Genomic DNA, 25,914 nt, shown 5'->3' with positions numbered 1-25,914 from the left:
CTGACTTGCTGGAGAGCTCTGCAGAAGGAGCTGGGTGTCCTGGTGGGCACCCAGGAGCCAGGAGTGTGCCCTTGTGGTCAAGAAAGCCAGTGGTATCCCGGGGTGCATTACAAACAGTGTGGCCAGCAGGTCAAGAAAGGTGGTCCCAGTGGGGCCACATTTAGAATACTGTGTCCAGTTCTGGACTCCCCACTTCAAAAAAGACAGGTATCTCCTAAAAGAGGTCCTGCAGAGGACCACAAGGATGATAAAGGGCCTGGAGTATCTTCTGTATGAGGAAAGGCTGAGTGACCTGGGTCTGTTCAGCCTGGGGAAAAGAAGACTGAGTGGGGATCCAATAAATGTTTATAAATATCTAAAGGGATGTGGGAGGCAAATGAATGAGGCCAGACTCTTCTTGGTGGCGTGCAGTGATAGGACAAGGAGTAATGGCCTAAAACTTGAACACAGGAAGTTCCTTACAAACACATGGAAGAATTTCTTTACAGTAAGGGTGATGGATTACTGGAACAGGTTGCCCAGAGAAGTTGTGCAGCCTCCTTCTATGGAGATATTCAAGACCTGTCTGGACGCCTACCTGTGTGACTTACTGTAGGATACCTGCCTCAGCAGGAAGTCAGACTTGATGATCTCTTGAGATCCCTTCCAACGCCTGCAATTCTGTGAATCTGTGTGAAACCCAAATCAAATCCAAATCTACAACATAACAGCTGAGACAAAAGGCCAGGCAAAATGGTTCCAACCTTTTCTGTTCAGGGTTTACCCAGCAGCATAAAAAAGCAACGTTAAGTCTTGCAAAGCTTTCCAAGACAGTCATATGGAAATATCTGAGTTCCTGTTACCCAGTGTGAGAAATAAGTGGAATCAGAACCAAAATCAGAACCACTCTAAGAACGAAACATAGCAGAGGAAGATCTGAACCAGCTGCTAAGAAAAAGAGGTCAGAGTGGCCATATACTGCGTTAGCTTCTGCAGTTGACAAAAGACACCGAGATTTGCAGAAGCCAAATAATGGATAGAAAGAAAGAAAATTTTTTTCCCAGATCCTCACAGCTCGAGTGTCGAAGGAGGAGGAGACACTAGAAAACCATCTGGGATAGGTTAAGATCTCAAAATCAGAGTCAGCAATCAGACCTGACAGCCAGTGGGCCTTCCTTGATCTCTATACTTGGACCAATCTCTTCGGAGACAGCAAGGTGATACCTGAAGTGCAAATCATCTGGTCAGATATGCAACATTTGTAGGGAGGCTACAGGTAAATTCGAAAGACTGAATCAAGATTGGCTCTTAAAGGGAAATTAAAATCTTTGTTTGCTATGAGTAAAAGAAGCTCATGTCACGTCCAAAACCAACCTCAGAGTAATTCACAAAGGCAAGGCCTACTGCTGCAGCTGCTATTCATCTCTGCTCTGAACCAAATTCTAGTTTCCATCTCTTGTTTACTATATGCTTTCGTAAAAAGATGAGATAAAGAGCAGTGAGTATGCTTCACAACTTCCTCTGTCAGTTCAGGGTGGGGTTCCCACCCTGTAGCTTTTGGTGTTTGGTATGCCACAAATCTTGAACCACGGATCAAGGCAGTTGGCATTTTCTTCACCTCACTTCCAAAAAACATTTCTTAAGGCATAGAAGACAAAAGTATTCAAAAATGGGGTCACATGCACAGAAGGAGCTGTCATCTTGCTGCAGGGCAGTATCACAGAGCAGCGTGTTGAAAGAATATGAAAGGGGAGGAGGAATACACAGGTGGTGGAAAGAGCTCTCCATCAGCACCGTTTTGTCTTCATGTAGCACCCATGAATTCCACATTTAGGACACAGACCTGATCATAATTCAGAAATCTTGCTGATTTCATAGCCCTGGCATGGATAAGAGCCCCTGGATTAAGGCTAAGAGCTGAGCATCAATGTAAGGGTAAGAACATAAATGGTAAACTGTGATTCTTCAAACCCCAAAACGTTATAAACTCAAAATGCAAAATTTAGATCGATTAGAAAAAAAATAAAATAAAATAAAAAAAATCCAAATATTTTTATGAAGGTAAGAAACACATCTCTGGCATGCACACAAAAGCAGCTTTGCTCTTCACTGACACCCTTTAATAACAGTATTACTGTCATTACCAGCTGTGAGTGTTTCTGGTCCCACAGTGAACAGGGGCTGGATAAGGGTTGCTTCCCACATCATTACTGTTGCCAGCACTGCCAAAGCCTGGCATCACAGTTACAGGGCTATGGCTTTAGGGGGACTTCCCTGTCGCTGAGCTATTTCAGCTGCTAAAGACATGGCAGGGGAAGAAAGGCCATGTGCCGTGAAGTTGAGCTGAAGAAGTCCTGCCTTGTAGTGTCGCACCGTCTTCTGCACCAACACTTGTGATGCACTTGGTTTGCTCGGCAAAGCCACCACTCCTTTAAGATACAGCAGAAGGATAAGACCTGTGTTAGCTGTAACAGCGAAAAAAGAGCCTGCTTCTCAAAGCCACTGTGAAAGAACTCAGAGAAAGCCCAACAAATTGTCAAGGTCCAAATATGAGTTAATTTAAAGTCTTAACAGAGATGCGTCATTTCTCAGAGACCTTACCCTCTCCAGGAGCAAAGTGGAAACTGTCACCCATGGTAACAGTTATCAGATCTCTGGGTGACTTGCTACAGCTTCATGTCAAAGAAGATGTACAGCAAACACTGATAATGTACAGATCACCCTGCACATCCCCATTAACTCCTTGCATTCAAAAGGCATTACTGAAATACTGAAGCTTCAATACAGTTATTATTATTCTATGTCCAAACTGAAGAGGAAATGGGAACCCTTTGATTCATCCATTCCTAGACCTGGCTTTATGCCTACTTCTTGGCTGGGCAACTGTCCCTTTGCAAACTCTTCTGATATCATTACAGAGTGACAAGGCTGGCAGAGATGTGGGGCAATGAGAAGAAAAAGGGGAGATTCCCAGCTAAAAAGAATGAACTAACCCAAGAAGACAGTGGGAAAATGAAGGAGAAAGAATTGCATGACATACCAAGTTTTACTTCCCTGAATTATTAAGCATCTTAGCAAACAACCAGTATTGTTTAACACTTGATTGTTGCAGGGAGCTGAGAAAAATGCAGCCTGTCAAAACCCTCAGAACAGACTTTTCTCTCTGGAGCTTCAGAAGGTCAGACAGCACATCTCCATTACTCACACACTGAACTTTCCTAGGTCTTATGAATCAGATGATACAAACACAGGGAAAACAAACACATGCAGCTATCAAAAAAACAAACAGCAGGTACAGTTATTAGGCCTCCTGCAAGGAGGTTCTCTGCTTAACCATACAGGCTCCCTTCTTTCTACAAAGCCTCAAAGCCCTGAAACTGGGATTCAAGAGATCCAAGCCAGTGAAGCAGCAAAGCATGCTGGGTGGGATGATGATCAAGTGAAAATGAAACCAGTTACAGATTTCTGTGTGACATGGCACAAACAGAAATCCAGCTGGATGTGTCCTCACAGCAGTGTTTGGTTTACAATACCTTCTCAGTGTTCCAGTCCTGCTCTCAGAGCACAGCATCTAGCACTGCAAAAGTCTCGCTGGCCTCTGTACTTGAGATTTCATTCTATACACAATGAACCAGGAAATGCAAGGCTTCAGAAATGAAGAGAAGTACTTTAAAAAGTTTTTATTTTTATATCTTCAAGGCTTGATGGGTTTGGACATTTTACTAAAAAAGTCTGGGAGCGATGATACAGTCCATATGTTTGCTTTGAACTTCTTATCCTACATGAAAGTTCAACTTCAGCATGTTTTGTGGAAAAAGACAGGAGACAGAAGCAGCATTGGTGGGCAGAACAGCTGATACGGGGTGGTAGGCAAGTATAACTTTGTGTTGTTACTCTAAATAGACTTCCAAAAAATACAAGGAACGTCACTTCTAAGTCCTGATGTGTAAAGCAGCAGGAGAATGTTGGAGCTAATACACAGCACAGACAACACAAAGCAGGAAGGGCACATTCAGGGGATTAAAGCAATCGGTTTATCTGCAGTTCAAATAGAACACACGACAATCTTGAAATGGCCACTGCAGGGCCACACGGCAACACTTCTGAATCAGTAAAACCATGCCCAGGCACGGCAGCTCATCATCTATCACAGCCGTTATGGAGACAAAATACTGTGGAGGCATTAAGAATTGCACCTGAAGTCATCCATGTAACAGCAGAACATTTCCTGTTGTGAAAAACACAGCACGTTTAGATAACTGTATATGTTCTAACAGCTTGCTACCTTTGCTTTCCTGAATTTACCCCAACAGATGCTCCTCTTTAACAAGTAAAATTGGTAAAACATTTTAAAAACTGGCAGGGGAAGTCTTTTGTTTTGACAGCATTCTAGTAAATTCTACCATAGTCACTGTTTATAACAGGAATCAGGATTTGACAATATCCACAAAGGATTCGTTGCCCTCATCTCCCCTCTAGGGAGATCTCACTGCAGCTTTCCAATACTTGAGAAGAGTCCAAGCAGGAGGGGAATGACTTTTTACATAGGTTGTAATAGGACAAGGGGGAATGGTTTTAAACTAAAAGAGGGGAGATTTAGGTTAGATGTTAGGGAGAGAGAAAACTTTATTCAGAGGTAGTGAGGCCCAGATTTGAAGCATTGCCTCCTCAGGCAAGTCTGAAACCCAGCAGCACAGGATGCCCACATCTCATGTATCAGCATACAGTATACTCAGTAACTGACAGACAACAAGTCCAAGTAGAAAGCTGCACCTGAGTGTTGCACACCTATAGCACAGAAACACTTCAGGGCTGAGGCCTGTAAAAACAGACAGTCAGAAAGACAATACTGACTCCATCCTTCCTGGATTCTACTCCAACTGCTACCTTCTAACCACGCAGCATCAGGGAGGCTCTGCTTTCAATTAAGAAGTGATCTGCACTGAACAGTTGGCATGGCAAGCGAAGACAAAGCATTACAAACCAGTACTGCATCCAGTAGATATAGAAGAGGGCTCATGGGATGAAAACTCTAAATTGCCACCAGGAATTATTAAGTCGACGAGGACTTGAGCTGAGTACTGTATGCTGGAGTGGACAGCATTGTTTTCTTCTTTTAACCTGCCTTCTGCATCCAGTCATATACTCCTCATACATGGCATCCCAGAACCCAAATATACTACTAGAGTACTTGGATGCAGGCACAAAAACTGGTGAGCACCAAGTACACTGAGGCAAAAAGGAAGCTCCTCGAAGTTCTCCTCCTAGCCTCCAGCTCACACAATGCCCTTTTCTAAGTGCCTGAGGCACCCTGCAGATAGTCACAAGCTGTGTTATGGAGCAACATACAGTACATTCCCAGAAACACTTTTCTACTTCTGCTTCATCTGTTTAGGTAAATCTAACGGTCAAAAGAGCAGCTCTGGAGCAGGACTGTGCTGCACGATGACATTCCCTGCTTGGCTCTCTTTCATGTCTGCAGGCAGAAGCCAAAGATCACAATCCCAATTGATCAAGCTAAGGGGTATGCAAAGCTTTAAAACAGAAAGAGAAAACAAACAGAAAAAGCACAACATGTTTTGCAAAGCAGAGTATTGCTACACTGGCCAAATGCCTTTCCTCTTCAATTGTTTTGCTGATTTAGTTGAAGACACTTCCCACATGTTTTCCTACTCAGATGTATCTTAGGTGCTGTGTTAAACATTCTTTGTGAGAGCAAAAAACTGAAGATTTGATTCTCACAAAAAATACTTACGATAGCTGTAAACTTTAAATTCAACACTGTAAAAATGGACAGCATCTGACTGTTCTGCAACATAACAGAGTGCAGAGCTGAGCACAGCCAGAAGTTTTTATTTAGCTCGCATTTTAAGAGAATAAGATGAAAATCACTTCTGCATATTTACAAAAAAAAAAAAAAAAAAAAAGCAAACAGTCAAAAGAGCTTGGCTGTTGTCACCGTCAGAAAACAGGCCAAAACCTGAAGAAGTGTAAAAACTCTCTTTGTTTCAAGGTACAGTCCTAGCTCAGATCACAGCCATGTCAGATACAGATGAAGACTTAGTTATCAATTCTTTCCTCTGGGCAATATTCAATTTTAATCTTCAACTAATGAGTCCCACTGCTAGTAAAAGGTTATGTAAAGTGATAACAGAAGAGTAACAGGAATTAATGAAGCATTAAACTTGATTATTTTGAATCCTCTGTCACTGCTTATAAATGTTTTAGTTCTAACTACATTACACTAATTCTTTAGTGAAGCATAGCCCTGCTGTGTGGTTGGTGGGCTGGAAAGGCTACTCAAGCGAGATTAAGTGTACTTGGTAAAAAAATGTTGATACATTTGCCTTTCTACCATATAAACAGAATTCCACTTGGGGAAAAGTAAGCAACTCCCAGCTTTGTTCTGAACAAGCAAAGCAGGAGCGATGTGACTTTCCCTGGCTCTTTACTGTGAGCATCAACTCTTTCACAAAATGTGTTCCCCCACTCAGTGGCCAAGAGCCCTGTGTGGAAGGAAGCCTGAGAATACAAATCCTTGTTTACAATTCACAAGCTGAATTCAAACACCACATAAGATTTGTACTTCATTCAGGAGAACCAGAAGTATCAGGTATCGTATTTGTTTCATAGATTTTTGCAGGTCTGCTTGGTGGCAGGATCCAGGAACCGAACTGAATTAAATGCTAAATCTTAATGAACACCTAGGATAGCATAAAAAAACCTACAAATTTGCCAAGAAAAACAGCTGATGTTGATCAACTGACATCCCTATCTATATGTGATAGTGAAACAGTAGGTGCTGTGCCAGACGAGCTCTAGTTTGTTCCTGTGGACTGAGTGAGTGCTAGGCACAGGCAGAATATCCTTCAATTCAGATTCATCCCAATGTAACACAACTCTCAAACTCTGGGACCTTTCTGTGGTGCAAAGCGAGGTACAGCAGGCAGGTTCAATCAGGAGTCTGACTTCAGAAGCTCCTTTCCAACCAAAGCTGTAAGGCTAATGGAGATACAATCACAACTGCCACAACTCTTTCAAAAGTGTAAAGGTTCTTCAAATGGAAACAAGAAGCTAGAAGCCAACCAGCATTTCCTACAGAGGGAGCGGGCCGGCTCATTTCACTCAGCACCACACCATCCTCTGGATTCCATGTTTTAATTCTGTTAAACCACGAGAGAGGGCTGCGCAGGGCTTGTTTCCTGAGTAATGAACTCAAGGGAGAGGCTCAGGGTTTGTAGCAGATGACGGGAACACAATTAAGTTTCTAAATGCTTTCACAGACAGAGTGAGCAGGGTAAGGGTATGATAGAACCCAGGATACCTGCACATTGCCAGTGCTAAGTAAAGACTGTTCTGAACTGCTGAAAGTAGGAACAAAGCTGTTGTGAATCTGAGATGCCCTCAGTCCTTAGTCATCTCCTGGTCCTTAGTCATCTCCTGTACTTCCCAGGTTAAAAACTGGACTTTGCTTTAAGGATCACAATTTATCTCACATCGATCTTCTCATTAAAATGGCCTAGATGAAGAATGTTTTAAACATTTCCCTACGTGTGGTTATTTCCAGTCGGCAGGTATGGATAAATGACAGCATGGCTTGGAGGGAAACACTTTCAAATCATGTTTAGAACAGATCTTCTGCAACTTTTTCTCTTAACTACAGAAAGAACCTTTTTATGTAGTGCCAATATTTTCACAATGATACTTCACTTATTTGGTCTGTCATAAAATTCACACACACAAGACATGAATGAAGCAATGAAGGGTACAAGTCTGCAACGACTTGTTATTTAGGCTGTATTTTAAGCAAATTTAAGACTGACTAATTACTCTGGGTGCCTTACTTGAACTACTTGAAAGAGCCTCATTTTCAAAGGGCCTGTAAAACAGACCCTTCTCAGGAATCACAAGTTTGGCCAGCAATACCTTGAAGAAAGCCAGTACTGAACAAAATATGTATTTGCATACAATCCACCCAAAGCAGAAGACCACAAAGAAGTCAAGAACATTTAGGAGTATTTTCTTCTGGGAAGCATTAACAAATCACACAGCCACCAGGACACGAGTTTTTCTTCCAAAACCAAGTGCATTTTGTAGAAGCACATGTATGAATTATCCAGGTAAAAATAAGAAGATAGGCGTGATGAACTATATCCAGACAGGACAATCTTTCCTATTTAATTTGGTAACAGAATTTTAAACAGGGAGCCAAGAAACATCTTGAGTATGTCACTACCCCTCAGTGAGCTGCTTCAGCTGACAGAGTAGTGCTGACAGGTTGTCTTCATTCAGAGGGAGAGCTGACAGCCTAACCTTATGGCTTTACCAAAGTCTAAGTCACGCCACTGCGTCGTATTACAGCACGCTCCCCAGAAATAGAAGTAATAAGAAATTCTTTAGTATATTGTCCTCGAGGTGTGTGAAATGGGGAAGGGGGTAAGCTTCTGAAAGAAGAAAACATTTACCTGAGCCACTGCCTTTTACTAAAGCTGTGAAGTGAAACTGAGCAGAACTCTAAACACTTGCTCTTTGGTCTTGCTTCAAGTTGTTACCTACATACCATTTAGTTCAGAGGCACCGATGCACCTGGGACAGGGCAGGGAGCAAAACAAAAGTGTTTTTTTCTCCACTTGACAGTGAATTTATTTCACTCAAGGGACATCCAATGCCTCCACTCAGACAAGTATACTGAAGTTCTCTGGCTCTGCAGATTTTGCCTTCCCTTGCAGGAAGGGAACTCGCTGATGCCCGTAGCTCCCTTGCTGGCCTTGTTTTCTAGCTACAAACATAAAACATGCCTCCTCCTGGGTTAACATCTTGTGCGCACTGCCAGTTTGGACCAAGCTTATGGAATATGAACATACAAAACTACAGCTGCCTCATAGGTCTGAGGAGCTGACAAACAAGAACAGAAACTGCAAGGGCAGGAAGCCTGTTAGAAGAGCGATTACCAGCATGCATCAACAATATATGACACTTCTAACAGCATGGTCTCCAGGAGACTTGTCTCCGCTACAATCAAACACAAATGTTCTTTTGGGGTATGGTTACACTTGAAGCCATTACTCTGCTCCTCGGTACCACAGGAGGCCCCATACCTTGAGTACGAACCAAGGACAAAGCTGGGTGGAACTGGGTGGGGCTCCTGTATATGATGTTGTTCACCCAGAAACGGACAATTAGATCTTTCAAATCGTACACGAAACCAGTCTCAGCTCAAAAACAAGCACAAAAACATCAAGAGAAAGAGTTGAAGTGATACTTACGCGGCATGATCCCTTGGCTCACCAGCTCCTCCCGTGTGCGTCGCTGCTGGAGCTTCAACTGCAGCACTGCACAACAGCAGAGACAGGGAAGAGAAGGAAAACCATCAGTGTGAGAAGCAATTGAGAACGCATTTTCAAATGCATCTTGTTTTCTTCTTCGGATGTTCAGCGAGCAGCAGAACAAGCAGACCCCCTCCCGCCGCACCGCCCTGCACCGCTGCAATTGCAGAAGTGGCTGCAAGCATCGAGGTTTCCGTGTTCTGCTGCGGGTAACGAGGGGAGGAAGTTGCAAAGGGTCTTGGCAGGGTGATAAAAATGTGCACAGCCAGGGCTGTTTCTCAATTCTTTCTAGAGCATCAAGGTCTTACAAACCATTAATATTAAAAAACAAACAGAAGAACGCTGTCTGACGGTACTTCAATAAAACCAGAGTGACACTCCAACTGCTAATGATTCCTAAAAACCCAAATTACTTTGTGCAGATTAAATTGATCTGAGAAAATTATGGGTCATTAGGTTCTCTAAATTACAGGACCAATTTCCTTCCTCAACTGAGAAATTCTTTCACCTTCAGAAACATCTCACGAAAATGAAATATCATGGCTATCTCTTCAAGTGTCCTTATCCCACAGCAGAAGGAATCTCTTACCACTAGAATGTCCTCTACTTACTGGAGTGCAACAGAATATATGCATTACCTGTGTACAATGCAATTATCTATTTTTTTTCCTTCAAATGCAAGTGACCAGTTCACTCATAATTTCAGCAGCTAGATTTTAACAGCAGTTTCCATTCAAACTATATAATCAAAGCAAAACTGTAGAAGTTGTTCGTCCATTCAAAGACATTCGAACATTCAAACATCCATTCGAACATTCAAAGACAACTTCCATACAAAAGGTATCTGATAAAAGCAAAGTTACACACACGCACACACGCACCAATTTAGGACAACCTCAGAGAACAGACACTGAATCTCATCTGCAGTCAAGCCCAAGCTCCTAAGCACACTCAAGATAAAACAGTATGAATAGCATGGCATCTTCCTTGTTTAAACTTCAGTTTCTCCATCAAGTTCACGTTGTATAGTCCACATAAGAGAAGTCCACACAAATGCGGCAGAACCAGAGAACAAAACTGTTCTACAGTTTTATTACAACCCTTATACTTCCTTTCTTAAGTATTCTTTTGGTCCAGTACATTCATTTCCTACACTACACCCAAATTTATACTGTACACGCCCTGAACATGAGATCAAAAAGCTTAAGCAGAAGATGGCACTTCACCTACTTGCATATATCAGCCCATTTTACCTGTTTCCTTAAACCTTCCGTCTGCCCTTTGCATTAAACTGAGCTACACCTTCCAATAGGGCATCTGGTCTTCATATGAAGTTGACGAAAGATGAAAACCCCATCACTTCTGTGGTTGCTTGCACAGCAGCTAATCATCCTCACCTCAGCTAGGCCGAACTTGCCTAGCTCCAGCTTCCATTGGCTCTCGACATTCTTTTTTCTTTTTCTTTCTTTTTTTTTTTTGAAGTTTACAACAATGCGAATATAATTCCTACATCTGAAAGCGCTTCTGCATACAGTGTACAACCAAGCTACCTCTCCTCTCTTACTTAAGCCAAAGGATTTCTCAGGTGGTTCAGGAGTGCTCCTGCATGGCTGGGTTGTTGCTAGCACTAACACAAAGAGGAGGCGAGACCTCATCCTCCTGCAAGCAGTCTCAGCCCTGCCAGGTAACTCTCACTATGTGACATTTTTTCCACTCCTAAGCCATCTGGGGGGCTCATTTCTATACCCTAAACTAGCACATCTTACTAAATGCACACCAGCTAAGCACTGACCTATAGCATCCACCACCCCAGCTTTAAGTTTAGAGAAGCTCAGCATTACTCATTTCTTCCCACTTACACATCTAGCAGTGTATTTGTCAGCTGGTTTTGCCACTTGGTGGGACCCCCTGCCTTCTTCACTGTGCCAGCTATCTCCACCACTTACCTCCCCAGCTGACCCACCTTTCCCCCAGCACAAGGACATTCAGAGATGAGCTCTCCCACTAAGATGCAGACAGCACTTTCTGCTCCTTGGTGTACACACCTGTAGCTATGCACATTTCACCCAACTGTCCCCATTTGCCTAAATTATCCTTTCTTTTTTTTTTTTTTAAACCATCATTAAGATCATTTATGCCTTCACTAATCTTTGTTCCTTCAACACCTTTTGCAGTGTTTGTTTCCAAGCCATGAAACTCTAGTTTCCAACTAGAAACTCTACCTTCTTTGATTACAGGCAGTTCTTAAACCACTTAAGCACAACATTATTATATTCAAAGACACTTTTAGAAACTAAAACATATTGCACTACGTTAGAAAACTTACACAAGTCTGTTACACCCAGGCAACAGCCCTAGAAACCAAATTTCCAGTATCAAAACAACAAAACTGTGCTTGAGCAGACCTGCTCTCCTAAAATGGAAAAGCTGCATAATAGGATTATACCGCTGCTCTTATTTAGATTATCAAATTTTCCATAGCTTTTTCCCCCTGGAACTGATATTAGATCACCCTCTGGTTACTCACTCTCACTTTTTTCACTAGCAATGCAAGGTTCTACTTCTCCTTCACTCCTCTGAAACCTCCCTACCACTACCAGACTTATTAGAAATCAGTGTCAGTCAGACAGACACGAACTTCACAAACAGCTCAAAAATCCCTTCCTGACTTCAGCTTCCCTTATGAATTTTCCAAATATAACTTACTTCTATATCAGTTATCATCTGCTACCCTTTTTCTCTACACATTTCATGCACCTATTATTTTTAAACACCACGTCCCTTCACAGCAAGAAGTAGCAATTGTCAAGAGGACCAAACCAAAGAGTAGGAAAAAGGTCATTTTCTGGATATTTTTAATAGCTATTAGGCAGTGCCTGGGATTAGTGAATGTATACGCATACATACTAAGCAGAACTTACAATCAGCACAGAATGCACTTTTTTTCCCAATACAGTTTATTTTGGGAGGAGGGCAAAAAAAGGATTAATTCAGTTCACTTCTGAATTCATTTGGCTTAAATAAGTACTCAGAGTTCCAAACACCATTTTGTATATTTAGGAGATCACCTGTTTACGTGTGCAAGTGTGTGAACCCTATATATAGATTAACAGATGTCCCAAGAACCAATCCAAGGCTGTTCCATGTGGAGCTCAGCCAAGGGTCTAGAATGACCAGAGAAATAGAAAGTTACTCAAAGACAGATCAAGTGCAAGTCTTTCAATCACAAACCAACCATCTTTCCTTTAAGACCACAGTTAAAACTTTATATTAATTTCCAAGTGAATCAGGTCATATAAAGAAAAGCATATATCTGCTGGCTGAAAAATAACTCATCTCTTTCATCAAACTCATGTCTATGTAACATTTTGTAAGCTTTGCATCCTTGTCTGATTTTCCCACCAGAAAATGAGAATGTCTGATCTATTTCACAAGTACGACTTAAATTTGGACAAGGCTTCTAGGTCTCTAATGGACTCCTTTGAGAATTACTAAGACACGTCCCTGTTCATTGCAGCAGAGTTGGAATACATGACCTTCAAGGATCCCTTCCAACTCAAATGATTCTATGACTCTATGGTTCCAGAGCATCTGGAAGATGGTAGGGTGAGCTGGTGACAGCCCTTTAGATGCAGGGAAAAGCAGCACTCCTGTGAGTGTGTAGTAACAGACTACACTGCAACACTACCTACTGAGTAAAGCTGTTAAAGAAATAGAGCAAGCTGTGACCACTTTTTGTGTGTCTTACCATAGAACTGCAGAACACTGAACTCATGGGCACTGTATGCTGATGGCCGGTGGCAACATACAGAGGCTGCACCCACACTGACATTTACCCAGCCGTAGGACCAGGGTGCCTCAGCAGTAAGCAGCAGTAAGAACAAATATTTATGATGAGTAAAGTTGTTTTTTGCAGCTTGCCATCTAAATCTGCAACAACGTGCCTGCCCTTAGGTGTACCTACCTGAAAGCTCCTCAACTTCTAAAGCACACTGCATGTGTAACAGCGTGCACAGGACTGCTGAAACTAGGCCACAGCCTCTGCATCACAACTCCTTAGGAGAAAAAAATACTTCGAGCCTATGTCACATACCATGACAGATTTACAACAACAAATTAAAAAAATATTCTGCGTTTCCTGTTGTTTGTGACCCAGCAATGAGAGGTGTGTGGCTCTGAGCCTGCTGTGAGGCCCAAGAGTCAGTATCCCCATTTCTGCCAAACTTTTTTCTCCTAAGGAAACCCCGCAGACCCTGAAGGTGGCCTAAGCGAGGGGAGGGCAGGCAGAGAATGCAGCCCAGTGCAGCAATGGAGTGAGCAGGGCTCACGGAGACCAGAGCCACGTGCTGGCTGGTTGCCTGGTTGCTGGTGGAGACCACTGATTGACTTTCAAAGTTGGTGATAGCAGTTTGCCCTATGTAAAAATTCCTCCTTGCAACCCAATCGATAAGTCACGTGACTGGGATTGAAAAGAGAAACTAGCAAAGAACAAGTGAAATTAGCCCAAGCTCATTATCATAACTGAGGAAAGTGCAAGCGTAAGTCAAAACAGTAAAAAGCAAACCATGCACTTTAAGGCTCGTTACGGGTCACGGTGCTTTACGTGTAAGTGCTCAGCACCTCTGCATATCCCATGTGAGAGCACAGAGCTGCAGCACCCTCCCCACTCCCAGGACAGCCACTGTCACACCAAACAGCTGGGATGCAACCAGCTCAACTACGATATGCAGAAGTACAAGAAGGGTTTGACAGCATGGGATAGCTAGTGAGGAAAACCATTGCAGCTGTTTGTGTAAACTAACTTCAGTATGATAGCATGTTACCACAGCTTTGAGAGGCAAAGCCCCATTCAAGCCATCCCTCAGCCACCAGCAGCCATTCTAATTACATCAAGAATTTTTTCTTAGCTTCTGCTGCATTAAACAGTCACATCTGACCAGCAGCTGTGAAATATGCAGTACATCAACCCCTGGTTTCAGTGGATGTTTTATCTTTGGTTTATGACAATTTCAATCACTAGGAGATGTATGGAGAAAACCTTCCCCCAGCGCCACAAATGGTCTCAGCACTATTTTGGTTGTGCCTGCTTACAACACAAAGGCTGACTTGCATCAGCCCTTCCATGCTTCAAGGGGAACCCAGATTACATCCCAGGTCAGACACCAGCAAGAACAGCATGTGGCCACCTTCAATGGCAAAGCCCTTCTGGACTGAGGCAGCAAAGGGTGCTCTTCTGTGGTGTCAACAAGAAGCTACAAAAGATGACAGCTCTACGAGTCAGTGACCAATGAGGGAGTACACAATGGTCAAAATGAATTTTGAAAATAATCCTCAAATTGCTCAGGTTGATAATTTTTTCAGAGCTGCCTTTTATGCGGTCGACTACAGTAGCAGTCATGACACAGAATTTGCTAGAAAGCTGGGTGCCAACAAAAAAAAAGCCAGCTTTGGGGCCCATTTTAAGGGCAATTTTCTCAGGCTAACAGCGTTTTAATCCACTAACTGCTGATGGGAAACACACGCCGGCTTTGCATTTAAGCAGACTGTGCAGTTAGCAGAGAAGCATTTAAGTGAAGCAGACTGTAAATGACACCCAAACTGCAGGGATTATATGGCAGTTTGCTACCCAGGCGAGGGGCTGCCAAAAATCTGTGTCCCTCTGCGAGGTGAAGGAGAAGCAGCAGAGTGCACAGCTGATCCTCAGTCTGCAAGCAGCCACTGGTGCTGCAAACAGCATCCCTGTGATTAGGTTCATTTGGATGCATTTACAAGAACAGCTTGGAGTGAGCCTGAGCAAAGGGACAGTTAAGGAGAAGTTTATTTCTTTACTACGTGAGATTATCTCACATTTCACTACCTCTTTTCTCCGCTGCAGCAACAACAGCTGCTATTAAAATGCAGGCAGTTTCCTCATCTCTTCCTTAGCAACCATACCATGGCGAAAATTTGGTTTGGGAGGGCGAGATGGAGAATTTGGTTTAGTCTCTCAAACTGCTACAAGGACTTTTTGCACTAGAGGCATACTGCACTGATTTCTATTCATGCTGCGCTCTCCTATTCATGCGAGGCAGGACTGAGGTCCATCTCACTGCAGCCAACGAGGAGATCAGGGCCACACCTCCTGAACAGGAGACAAAACCAGCATCCGAGTGGATTCTTGCTGCAGGTCATGTGAACAACAGATTTCTTAGCAGCACTGCAGCAATCAGCACATCCAGCTGCAATATGCTTAGGTGGGCAGGTGTCTCATACAATTTGGGTGATATATATGAGTGCTGACAACCTCCTTACCCAGCTCTGCTTGCTCAAGGACAGATGCACATTGACACAAGGCCAACCAGGAGGTTGAACTTCAATGGCATTTCAATAGCACTTCAAGTACACAGGACTTGAAACCTTTCTCACAACCACCTTTTCTTATTCTCTTGAGAGCACAACTCGTCGTACATATGGGAACAGGAATACAATTCTCAAAAAAACAGAACAGATCCTCCACCTCTAAAGCTACAACCATCAGAATATTTCACAGTAGGTGGGTGAGCAGTAATCCAGGGATGCAATGTGGGTCATGCAGCGCTAGGTTTTTTTCCATTCAGCACTTCAAAAAGCTTTTATAAAGATGCTGAGAAGTATAGAAAAGGCATGAGTCTGGGCATCTCAGCTGGACATTTAAGAACATGAAGAGAAGGAAGAGAGAAAATAAACCAGCTTTCACTCTCAGGACAAGAAGAGCTGGTTTCTTGATAAAATCATTCTCTTCAAAGTTTCTGTGGGATTTTAGAGCTCAAAAAGTTATTGGATTGTATACGATCACAACCAAGACATGCAGTCCCCAGAGGCCCTCTGACAGATGAGATGCTGCCTGCACAGCAGTGGCCCAAAGGCCTGGCTCCGGCTGCCAGAAACAAAATTCAGGGCAATGCTCTCTTTGAAAGCTTTTTGTTGGGAAGATGCTGTTGGAAGAGAAATATGAAATAGGAATAATCTTTCAAAATGTTTTTAAAGTATGAGGAAATACTTGCGTATGTATTATCATTTAATGAGTCCATGTCACGAGGCATTAACTCTTTCGGTGGAGTTACACAAATTGGATTCTTTGATATCACTAATGCAGCAGAATCAAAGATCCCAACCTACAGAAGAAATTGGTCACGAAAGAATATGGAATGAGAAGCAAATACACAATCAAAAGCAAAAGGATCTTCTCCATCCTCACACACTACCACAAGGTAGCTTGCTCACACCACTGAGCACAGAAGAACCACGTTAGCAGGTCACTTTTGAGGCTTCAATATCAAATTCGGCACAATGCCAAAATCAAAGTAATCTAAATTTCAAGATGTATTTCGAAGACAAAGTCATCATTCACAGCAATTCTAGTTTTGCGACCAGGTAGCATTACCAAACAGACAAAAGCAGCAGCATGGTAGAAATGTAATGACGTAACATGATCTAACCTCAAGGAAGGACCAAATCCTGTTTGGTGCTTCTCAAAGGCTTGAGTCAGAACTGCAGTTCTACAGTGGTGAAACGTGCAGGCACGGATGGAAGAACCAGTCCATAGACTCAGAAGTTTACAAACTCAGTCTTCAATTTCATATACACGTTTACTACACAGGTACTGCTCACATATGTGACACTGAATAGATGCACAACTTTATCACTACTGCAATCCAAAAGTTACACCAAATTCTGCACATTTCTTTTTATGTTGGTTTAAAAGAAACACCAGCAGTTGCTGTGGATTTTACAGCACTTGCCTTTACATTCTTTCTTCTTAGTTTGTTTAAATTCCTGCAATTCCATAAAATTTGGAGGCAGTTAATGCAATTTTACTCATTGCTTTTTAATGCAAGGCAAGCTTTATTTTCTTACTAGCATTTTAAGTCAGATAGATATATATCATATTATTGTACATATGAGATATGTTAGTACATTAGTCTTTCCATCTAACACAGAGAAGCCCACTCTAATAGCCCACACCTAATAGCCCATTTCAGCACTCACTGAAACTGTTAAAATAGGACTTTGACAAATGAAACTGGCATTTTTAGTGAAATATGCAACATGTAAAATGTGCAATAAGCTCATCAACAGGAAAATTGGGTCTTCCTTCTGTGCAATGTATCAATTCCTATAGAATTATTTAGCCCCAGAAATACTGGTTAGGTGAAAACCAAGGGTGTGAATAGCCAGGCACGTATCCCTGTCTATGGAATCTGGCTACCATGCATGATCCAACAGGATGACCTGTAACAAAATACCTAGATGGAAAGGTCTACTAAAATTGACACATCAGTATCATGAGACAGTAAGTACGTAACTACCTCCTATTATCTGTGATGAGTGCTAGTTGATGCTATCTCTATATCCATTGTTGCTATCTATAGCTGGAAGGGAAGCCCTGAGGGAAAATTCTGACTTCTTAGAGAATTTCCCAACTTGCCATGTGAAGTCAAATCACAAGTCTATATTGATTTATATGTTTCCATGAAACAACAACAAGAAAGAACCAACATTGCCCTCAGCCACCTTGTGAAGAAGACCCTAGAAAGAAATTCTCCAAGATAACTTAATGTGACGTGGATGAGGACAAATGAAGGAAAAAGAAGGACCAGACAGACATATCCTGACAATCAGATCTACAGCCGTCTCCTAAAGAGACAGAACAAAAGGCAAGCTGCATTAGGGAAAACACGCTTGTGCCCTTTTCATTTCATTCTTGTGCAAACAGAGGTATCTCTGCCTATAAGAAGAGCTCCAACAATCTTATTCCTTTAAAGCCAAGACATCAGAGTGGCTTTTTTTTTTTTTTTTTCTAAAAAATTATACAGGAGACAGGTAAAAGAACGTGACGTTTAGGTACAACAGAATCTCAGCGATTTCTCAGATTGTCTTAAACCCCTCATTCAAGGGACAACACGTGCATTCCTATTAAACAGAAGAAAAATCAATTCTTGAGAGAATGCCAAATCATAAAATGCACAATTGATTAGGCACGTTTGTTGTATTAGAATTAATGAGGAAAAGTTTTCCATGCCTCTTTCTGCAACAAGAGACGCGACAGAACATTTTTCCTTTATAACTCCATTTCTGCTGCACACAGAGGTCCTGTGCTCTACCAGCCTCTCACATCAAGGCCAAACCTCCCCCAAACACTTCTCAAGGACTGCACTGGCCCAGAAATTCAGCCTTCCTTCTACTATTCTACAGATAGAATTTCTCAGCTCCCTTCACAGAAACTACCTCCTGGTGAAGATACCACAGAATTTCTGTACAAAAAGATGGGACCCTTAGATATATGAGCTGTATTATTGGGTTTTCCACCAAACTGAGGAATCAGTTCTATATTTCTAAGATTTTCAAATTCTTATCCACCTAAAGAAGTTTGGTTTATGGAAACTAAATGCAAATTAAAGCAAATGCTTTTTTTCACAAGTGGTAGAAAAAAAGGACTTTGAAGTATGCAAATTCAAACACAAAACTAGCATTTCTTTGGAAGAACTAATTAACTGATTAAAAAGGGATCTTGGAAAGCAGGTCCTTATAATTTTAAATTAGCTGGCTTTAGCATCCCTCTCCCAGCTTCAGTCTGTTCGACTGTGCTGACAGTTACTTCACAGGACATGAAACAAATTGGGATTTGCCCAGCATACATACTGCATGCAAAATACAAGCTCAAGGCATTCCCTATCCACCTAGCATTCCTGCCACCAGCTACTGTCCAAATCACAGCATCCTCTTTTAGCTAGAAATTCAGGTGGATGCTACAAGGAACTACTGCACTTCCTTATGAAAGAAACATCTTTGCTGTTTTGTCAAAGAACATATGCCTCAGACATGACATAGAATCATAGAACAGCCTAGGTTGGAAGGGATCTTAAGGATCATCTAGTTCCAGCCCTCGCTCACCGCATCATGCAGCTCAAGTCCACATCAGGCAGCTCAGGTCCCCATCCAACCTGGCCTTGGGTGCTTTCAAGGATGGGGCACCCACAGCTTTTCTGGGCAGCCGGTGCCTTCCCACTCTCTGAGTAAAAAATTTTTTCTAATATCTAACCTAAATTTTCACTTTTTTAGTTTAAAACCATTTCCCCTGGTCCTATTACTATTAGACTGTGTAAAAGTGAGGTTTGAATAAACATCCCCACCTTTTTACTGCAACAGCCTTCTGCATTCTTTACAGTCAGAGACAGAAATTCTACTGTCATTGTTTGTACTTGTGAAAATGTTACAAGTTTCAGCTATGGTCATTGTATCCCTCTACATTACAAGTCAGTTCCTCCACAGCAGCACGGTATGGAAGCTGATCATCAGAGTTCGCTTTACACACAAAAAGCACATAAAATCCCCTCAAGCTCAACTGTAATCATACACACCTGTCTGCTTCTTTTTGCTTTCTCTTTGCATATTCCCTTTCTGGCAAATGTCTAGACTTTAGATCTCCAGAACACTTTGGGGTGTTGAGCTTTTTTTTTTTTTTTGCAGAAGGGAAGATCCATGACCTTAAACACAGATCAGGGGCTATAAGACTTCATGTGCTTCTTAAGTGCCATCATTGCTATAAGTACCTAAATAATATAATTGCAAAAAGTCAACCAGCAAAATAAAAATTAAAAAACAAACAAACAAAAAAAAAAGAAAAAGAAAAAAACCACCCAAAAGCAGCAGACTACAGTGGCTTGTGTGACCACTTGACTTCAGCCTGGTGGACAAATTCTGCTGGTGTTTCAATAGCTCCTGCTGGCTCAGAGCTCTGCTGAAGGGCACAGAGGAGGCTGCCAGCAGCAGCAGGTAACCCCACACTGCCAGATCCGCTATCAGAGGTGGGCTTTTGCTAATGTTCAGAACAAAGCAAGTGAAGGGCAGACACGTTTCCTTTCCGTTGCTCCCTGCAGTGAAGAGGCAGCGGAGATAGCTTCGTGGTGACAGCGCTTTGCAAACCGCTGTAGTTAGATTCACAGTCACATGTCGGTCCTGAAGACACCATCCTTGTACTGAACTGCCTACAGTCAATGTGACAACTATTATTAGCAGCTGGGAAAGTCTCTCAGCGAGGCACAAAGGTGCTGTTAGTTTAGCATCTACTTGTAAAATGTCATCTGTCACTTCCGAATGGCACAATTTGAGATCTGAGCATGGAAAAGGGGGTGAGCTGCAGGCAGGCTTGGGATATCCATTCATAAGTATCATGCGGAAAGAAGTGTGGAAGCTTTGGAAAGTGAAAATGAAGAAAAAGAGCATCAAAAAAGCGTCACACAGAGCATTTTGACAGGGGCAGTGAAAAAAGAATGAAAACATCAGAACTGCAGTAGGGACAGGTTACATGCTGCCTGTAATGATGACCAAATGACATGAAGGGTGTGTATATGGTCTGGCTTCCAGCACTGCTGCGCAATTTGCCGAGATAAGCAATGAAAGAACATAGCTACTACCCCAAATAACCCACAGCTGTATTCTACATGCATTTAACGCTAGAGAAATAATAAGCAGCACAAAGCAGGGGAAACTTCACATGAAGAAAGCTGAAAGCAGACCTCTCCTTTCAGGCAGCCAAAGGGCATCCATCCCTCAGTTCTGCACAACAGCCCAGCCATGCAAAATGTTTGTGCCCTGCCAAGTGTGCCTGTGCAGAAGGTTATCAATCAGATGTGCAGCAGAGAAGTTGGGGGAAGTATTGGGCCCTCAGATTCTCTGAGCTTCAGCTCTGTGAGCTGCCTCTGGGCATGGAGGCCTCAGAACAAGGTCTTTGTAGGCACAGCTGCAGTATACGATGCCTGCATCTACCATGGAGAAAAAATAGTTATCAACAATCTGTTAAAACTTTTGAGTAGTCGCTTTTTTTTACAAAAGATTTTCTTTACAGCTGTTTACTTTTGAAAAGCTGAATTAAAATGAGATTGTCCAGACAGCCTGGATGTCATCAATTTTCACCATCAATTTTGAAAGGAATCCATGCCCCAAAGCCGAGCGTCCCCTCCCTGTTATTGACTTTCTCACACATTCCTTGCTAACTTCATCAGGCTCAGTCTAACTTCAGATGGCAGAACTACAGACTAGAAAGTTCGAGCCTTGATTTTCTTGGAAGAATACTTACTACATCATATAAGCCTTCTTACAGTTCTACCCACCTCACTGAACATGGAGAAAAATCCTGAATACACTGATCAGCAAAAAACATTTAGTGGTTCTGACTCATAATCACTGCACTGCAATGTGCTTCGACTACTGCAGGTCTGCTCTTTATTTCAGATACTCTGTGCTAGTAAATTTTACATAGCAACAAGGCAGAACGTTGCATATATCTCCACTAGCCCAAGTTAGCAAAGCAAAAAAGAGCCATGAGTTCTGCTTTAAGTTATGCCATTAATCAGATTATGCACCCACTGAGAGGCCTCCTGCAAGGAGAAGGAATAGGATTTGCCCATCTGGACTCACTGTATCTCTTTGTTAAATAAACCTAAGCTATGTCAGGGGCCGTATCCTGTTTTCTACCATAGGCTGCAGAGGTTCTTGACAAGAAATATGTTGCTTTAACATTTTGAATTGAAATTTATTGATGCAGCAGGTGACAAGATCGGTAATTTGATGCTGAGAAAAGATGGGGTAGATGGGAGTCGGGGCACTGAAATGAAAGATCAAAACAGGCACTTATTTTTTGGTACAGATATTCTTTAAGTCGTTGATCAATGACTTACAGGAGTGAGAGAACACTGAAAAATCTGAGGTGAGTAGTGACATATCTCAAAGTTGATGAAAGGACCACGATTAGATTTACACGGGCAGCCTGATGTGGATCTCAAAGACATGAGCAACTGTCACTGGCCCTTATCTTCTCTGGGAAGGAGAGCCGCAGTGACATCTGTCTGGCAAGAGCTCTATACAAGCATAACAACTCCAGAAGTTGTTTCTGGATGCAAAACAGGCAATCTGAGCTTAAGCATTACAATTTTGTTTTCAAAAAAAGCATCTACTTTTCAACAGCTGCCAGGAAGTCTAAGCATCAATCATTAGCTGCTTAAAAGTACAAACACAGATCTTTTCTTAAAAAAATACAGAAAAACAAATAATTATCAAAAAAGCAATAATTACAAGGCTGCGTGTCTTTTTCAAGCTTTATAAAAATATTTTCTTGTTGCTAGGAATATCAATACCCCAGCACTACGGCTGTTGAACATGAAGCTCTCATATCAACTGTGAAGAAAATCCAGTTGATAGGGCAGGAAAATACTGCAAATTTTACTTGGTGTCATTACCAGTTCAAAGCATTGTCTGCATAAATGCTATTGACAGCTGCACTCCTTGCACTGCACCCACCTTATATTCTTTTTATTTCTGCACATGTTGAGTCCTTACATCTCCTTACTCCTGCAGGTCTGAGACTGAAACTCATTCGTTTTAGCATTACTTAGTGCAGAAGAAAACTATTATAGTAGATCTTTTCTGAAAAAATGAATTAGATCACAGCGAGGTAAACAAGTTAGCCTCTGCCTCTCTCCTCCTCCTCCTCCCCCCATTCCCAGCATGAAAATAGCTAGGGCTAAAGCAACAGCTGGGGATCATTACACTGACAGGAATAGTTCAGTAAACTCCAAGAGGGGAGAACATGTCATATCCAAAAAAACTAAAAACACATTAGGGCAGCAGGACCAAAAAAAAAATGTGAATTCAGCTTCAGGGATAAAGTGATGACTCGCTTTCCACTGATAAAGACTGACTTATGAAAACACTGGTCAGTCAATGTTAACCCTTTCCTGAAGCTTCCCACTCTTGATGACTTATGCCATAAAATTAACAAATACCCTGAAACACCTCTTCAGACTCAAATGAAGCACGCTGGGGATTTAACAGAAATAAATTTAAATTGCCTGCTTACTGCCAACTTTGAGCCACTTTTCCTTAATACCTCGCTAACATACCTTCACCATGCCATGCATTTGCAGAGTGGCTGCAGCACAAGGCTACAGAGACTAAACATACACACTGGCTGTACCTCTGGATTTGCAAAAAGGAAAGCCAACAAGTTAACCTCCCATATATTTGTTACATTTTCTCTGCTTTTCTGTGTCATAGCACTGTTTGCTATTCTGAATTTTGGGATACATGTGGCCATCGCTCGGAGATGATTCAGTGACATTTTGTGCCTGTTTCTGACGGTCCTTATCCATGTATTTGCAGGAGGCATCGCTTTTAACATCTCCCCCAGCATCTTCAAGTTGGAGCAAAACATCGCTCAACCTTGACAGAAAAAGGCCAGCCCACATTTCTGCGAGATGCCTGGGATGCACCCTCTTGCTGGGGATGCCCTTGAAGTTGAAGCCTCCCCATCCATATGGGCAGGTTCTTCTGCCCTCTGCTGGAAGAGGCACAGGCCACCCAGCAGCCTTACCTTCAGGTACTGGAAATTAGGACAACGAGGCTTAGATCGCTCCTGAAGAAAGCTAAATATTAATAAGCACTTGCACGACTCCTGATCTCTTCAAAGTGCTGAACAGATATTAATAGTTTAATCAAAGGCTAAGCTAACTCAAATTACCTCACATTTGCTGCGGACCAAGAATGTGCACACAGTTACCACAGATCAGATGGCCTGCAGTAACTTGTTCATGTCGGGGCCCCGAGACACAGATCTTGGAAAAAGACAGCTGAATTTCATTGTCAGGCTCTCAGTCACATTGAACAGTTTTTGAAGCGAGGACTTCCCAAAATAAAAGTTTGAGAGCAACGAACAAAAGACTTTGCAAAGAGGTAGAAAAGTTGGAATTCACTTTTGGAAGCGTTTACTTCTACACTAGAGCCATGGGTGCTCATCAGCTTTAGAGAGGCTTTCTGGAATTTTCCAAAGCTTGCAATTCCTTCCTCCTACCTTTCATCAGGAGCTCCCATCCTGTTGTGCTAAGAGGCCTAAGAGCTGCAAACTAAACTCTGGTATTTGAAAACTAAATCACTCCAAGGAACTGCTTGATGGAAAACATGTTTATGGATTTTTGGATTCTAGGAATTTTACAAATAACTGCTCCAACATGTACTTTGAAAAATACAAGCACGTGTCCTTTGACTTCCCCACGTCAAATGAATTTGTGTGTGGAAAGGATCAGAAGTTCCCAGATTACTTTATGTCAAGTTCCACTTTAAAAAAAAAAACCAAAAGCATTAAACCAGATTCTGGATACCATGTTTTTCAAAGGCAAGAAAACAAGATAAAATTTATTCCAAGTAGCCACTTCTCATAAGATTCACAAAGCAAATAGGAGTGAACCTTATCAGCACAATGCAGACACCTCTTTTTTTGCTTGGCTTTACTAACAAGTGAAAGCAGAGTGGCACCCATTCATTTGTGTGTGGTAAAACGTGAGGAGAGAAGGAAATGAATTTTCCGTCCTTGATAGTAACAAAATTAAGCTGTCCCATTTTTTGCCAAAAATAAGGTACAATGGTCCTTAGAGTTTCATTCAGCTCAGTGGTAATTAGTGACTTCCGTAGCTGCTGTAAGGGCTCACATATGAGTCCCTCTGCTTCTCCACCACCTCTAAGATTTGGCTCTGCAAAATACAGCGAATGCTACAGCATAAATACAAAAGGCATCCTGAGATCACAGGAGACTTGAACGGAGCTGCAGAAAAGCTAAAGGGTTATTCTGTACTCTTCTGACATGAAAGAAGTTGGCAGCATCTATTTCTCTTTCCTACCCTTCCTGTTTGGTAGCTCGTAGCAAAAAGCTTTCTCCGTTGCATATTAAAATACCATGAATTTTAGGCATGTGGTTGGGCATGGAGGGAGGGTTGATTAATACTGTTAAACTTTACAGAGGCAACACAACTTTTTCAAAGTACAAGAATTCAATGGTCTTAATTCACTTCAACTTCAGATGGCAGCAAGCATTCTTCTATTGATTACAGTACTATAAGATCACATTTTCCTTACTCTACATTTGATCCCACTGTAGAATGCTTGTGATATTTAGTGACTGGATGAAAGATGTATCCTGGCACATCCAAAGGCTGAGTGCTCACCTTCTGTGAAAATCAATGCCTCGCAAATACAAGACAGCTGCAAGTTTGGGGGTTTGGGTCTGGTTTGTTTTTCCCTCTGAAGACTGATGTACAGCAGCTCTTTGCCTCCAGAGCAGACATAAGCCACCTGGGAATACCATTTATACTAATGGATTTATTACTCCCAAATTGTATTTTGGCTTTTGTTTTCTTTTCCGTTTTCACACTTGTTCTACAAGGAGTATTCCAGTGAAAACCAGCAACAAAAATAGTGACATCTTAAAAATTAATACAAAGATTACTCTTGATATCTGATAAAGGGGCATGGTATGGGGAATGACAGTAGGGGGTAGTTTTGTATGGCAGCCTCAGTAGTCCATGAGCTGCATGTGAGAGAAAAATCCTCTAAATGCAACTGCTAAAATGGTCTTCTACTCACCAGCTATCTCCCTGTAACAAATACACCTTTATTCTAACTTTTTGTTCTCAACTTCGACCACTCTTTACTTTTTGGTCCAAATTGTCATTGCAAGTCACTTTTCTCTCCTCTCAGATCACATTACCTGCTCTTAAAATCACTCATCACCTTACTTCTCAGGCCACTGTGCTCAAGACCT

General features: G+C 42.1%; 1 protein-coding gene across 2 annotated transcripts in view; it reads right to left on the bottom strand.

The window, feature by feature from the left end:
• MRTFA (myocardin related transcription factor A) overlaps nt 1-25,914 on the bottom strand; it is a 96,452-nt gene that overhangs the window by 20,398 nt on the left and 50,140 nt on the right. For both annotated transcript variants that reach the window (XM_090141984.1, XM_031600230.2), the window contains one exon: nt 9,246-9,311. In XM_090141984.1, coding sequence (XP_089998110.1) covers nt 9,246-9,252 — 7 coding nt within the window. In that variant the 5' untranslated portion in view covers nt 9,253-9,311. The remainder of the gene's footprint in view (nt 1-9,245; nt 9,312-25,914) is intronic.

Source organism: Phasianus colchicus, chromosome 1 (assembly GCF_987193195.1).
Source record: "Phasianus colchicus chromosome 1, bPhaCol1.hap1.1, whole genome shotgun sequence".
Taxonomy (NCBI): Eukaryota; Metazoa; Chordata; class Aves; order Galliformes; family Phasianidae; genus Phasianus; species Phasianus colchicus.
This window is presented reverse-complemented; position numbering and strand designations above follow the sequence as displayed.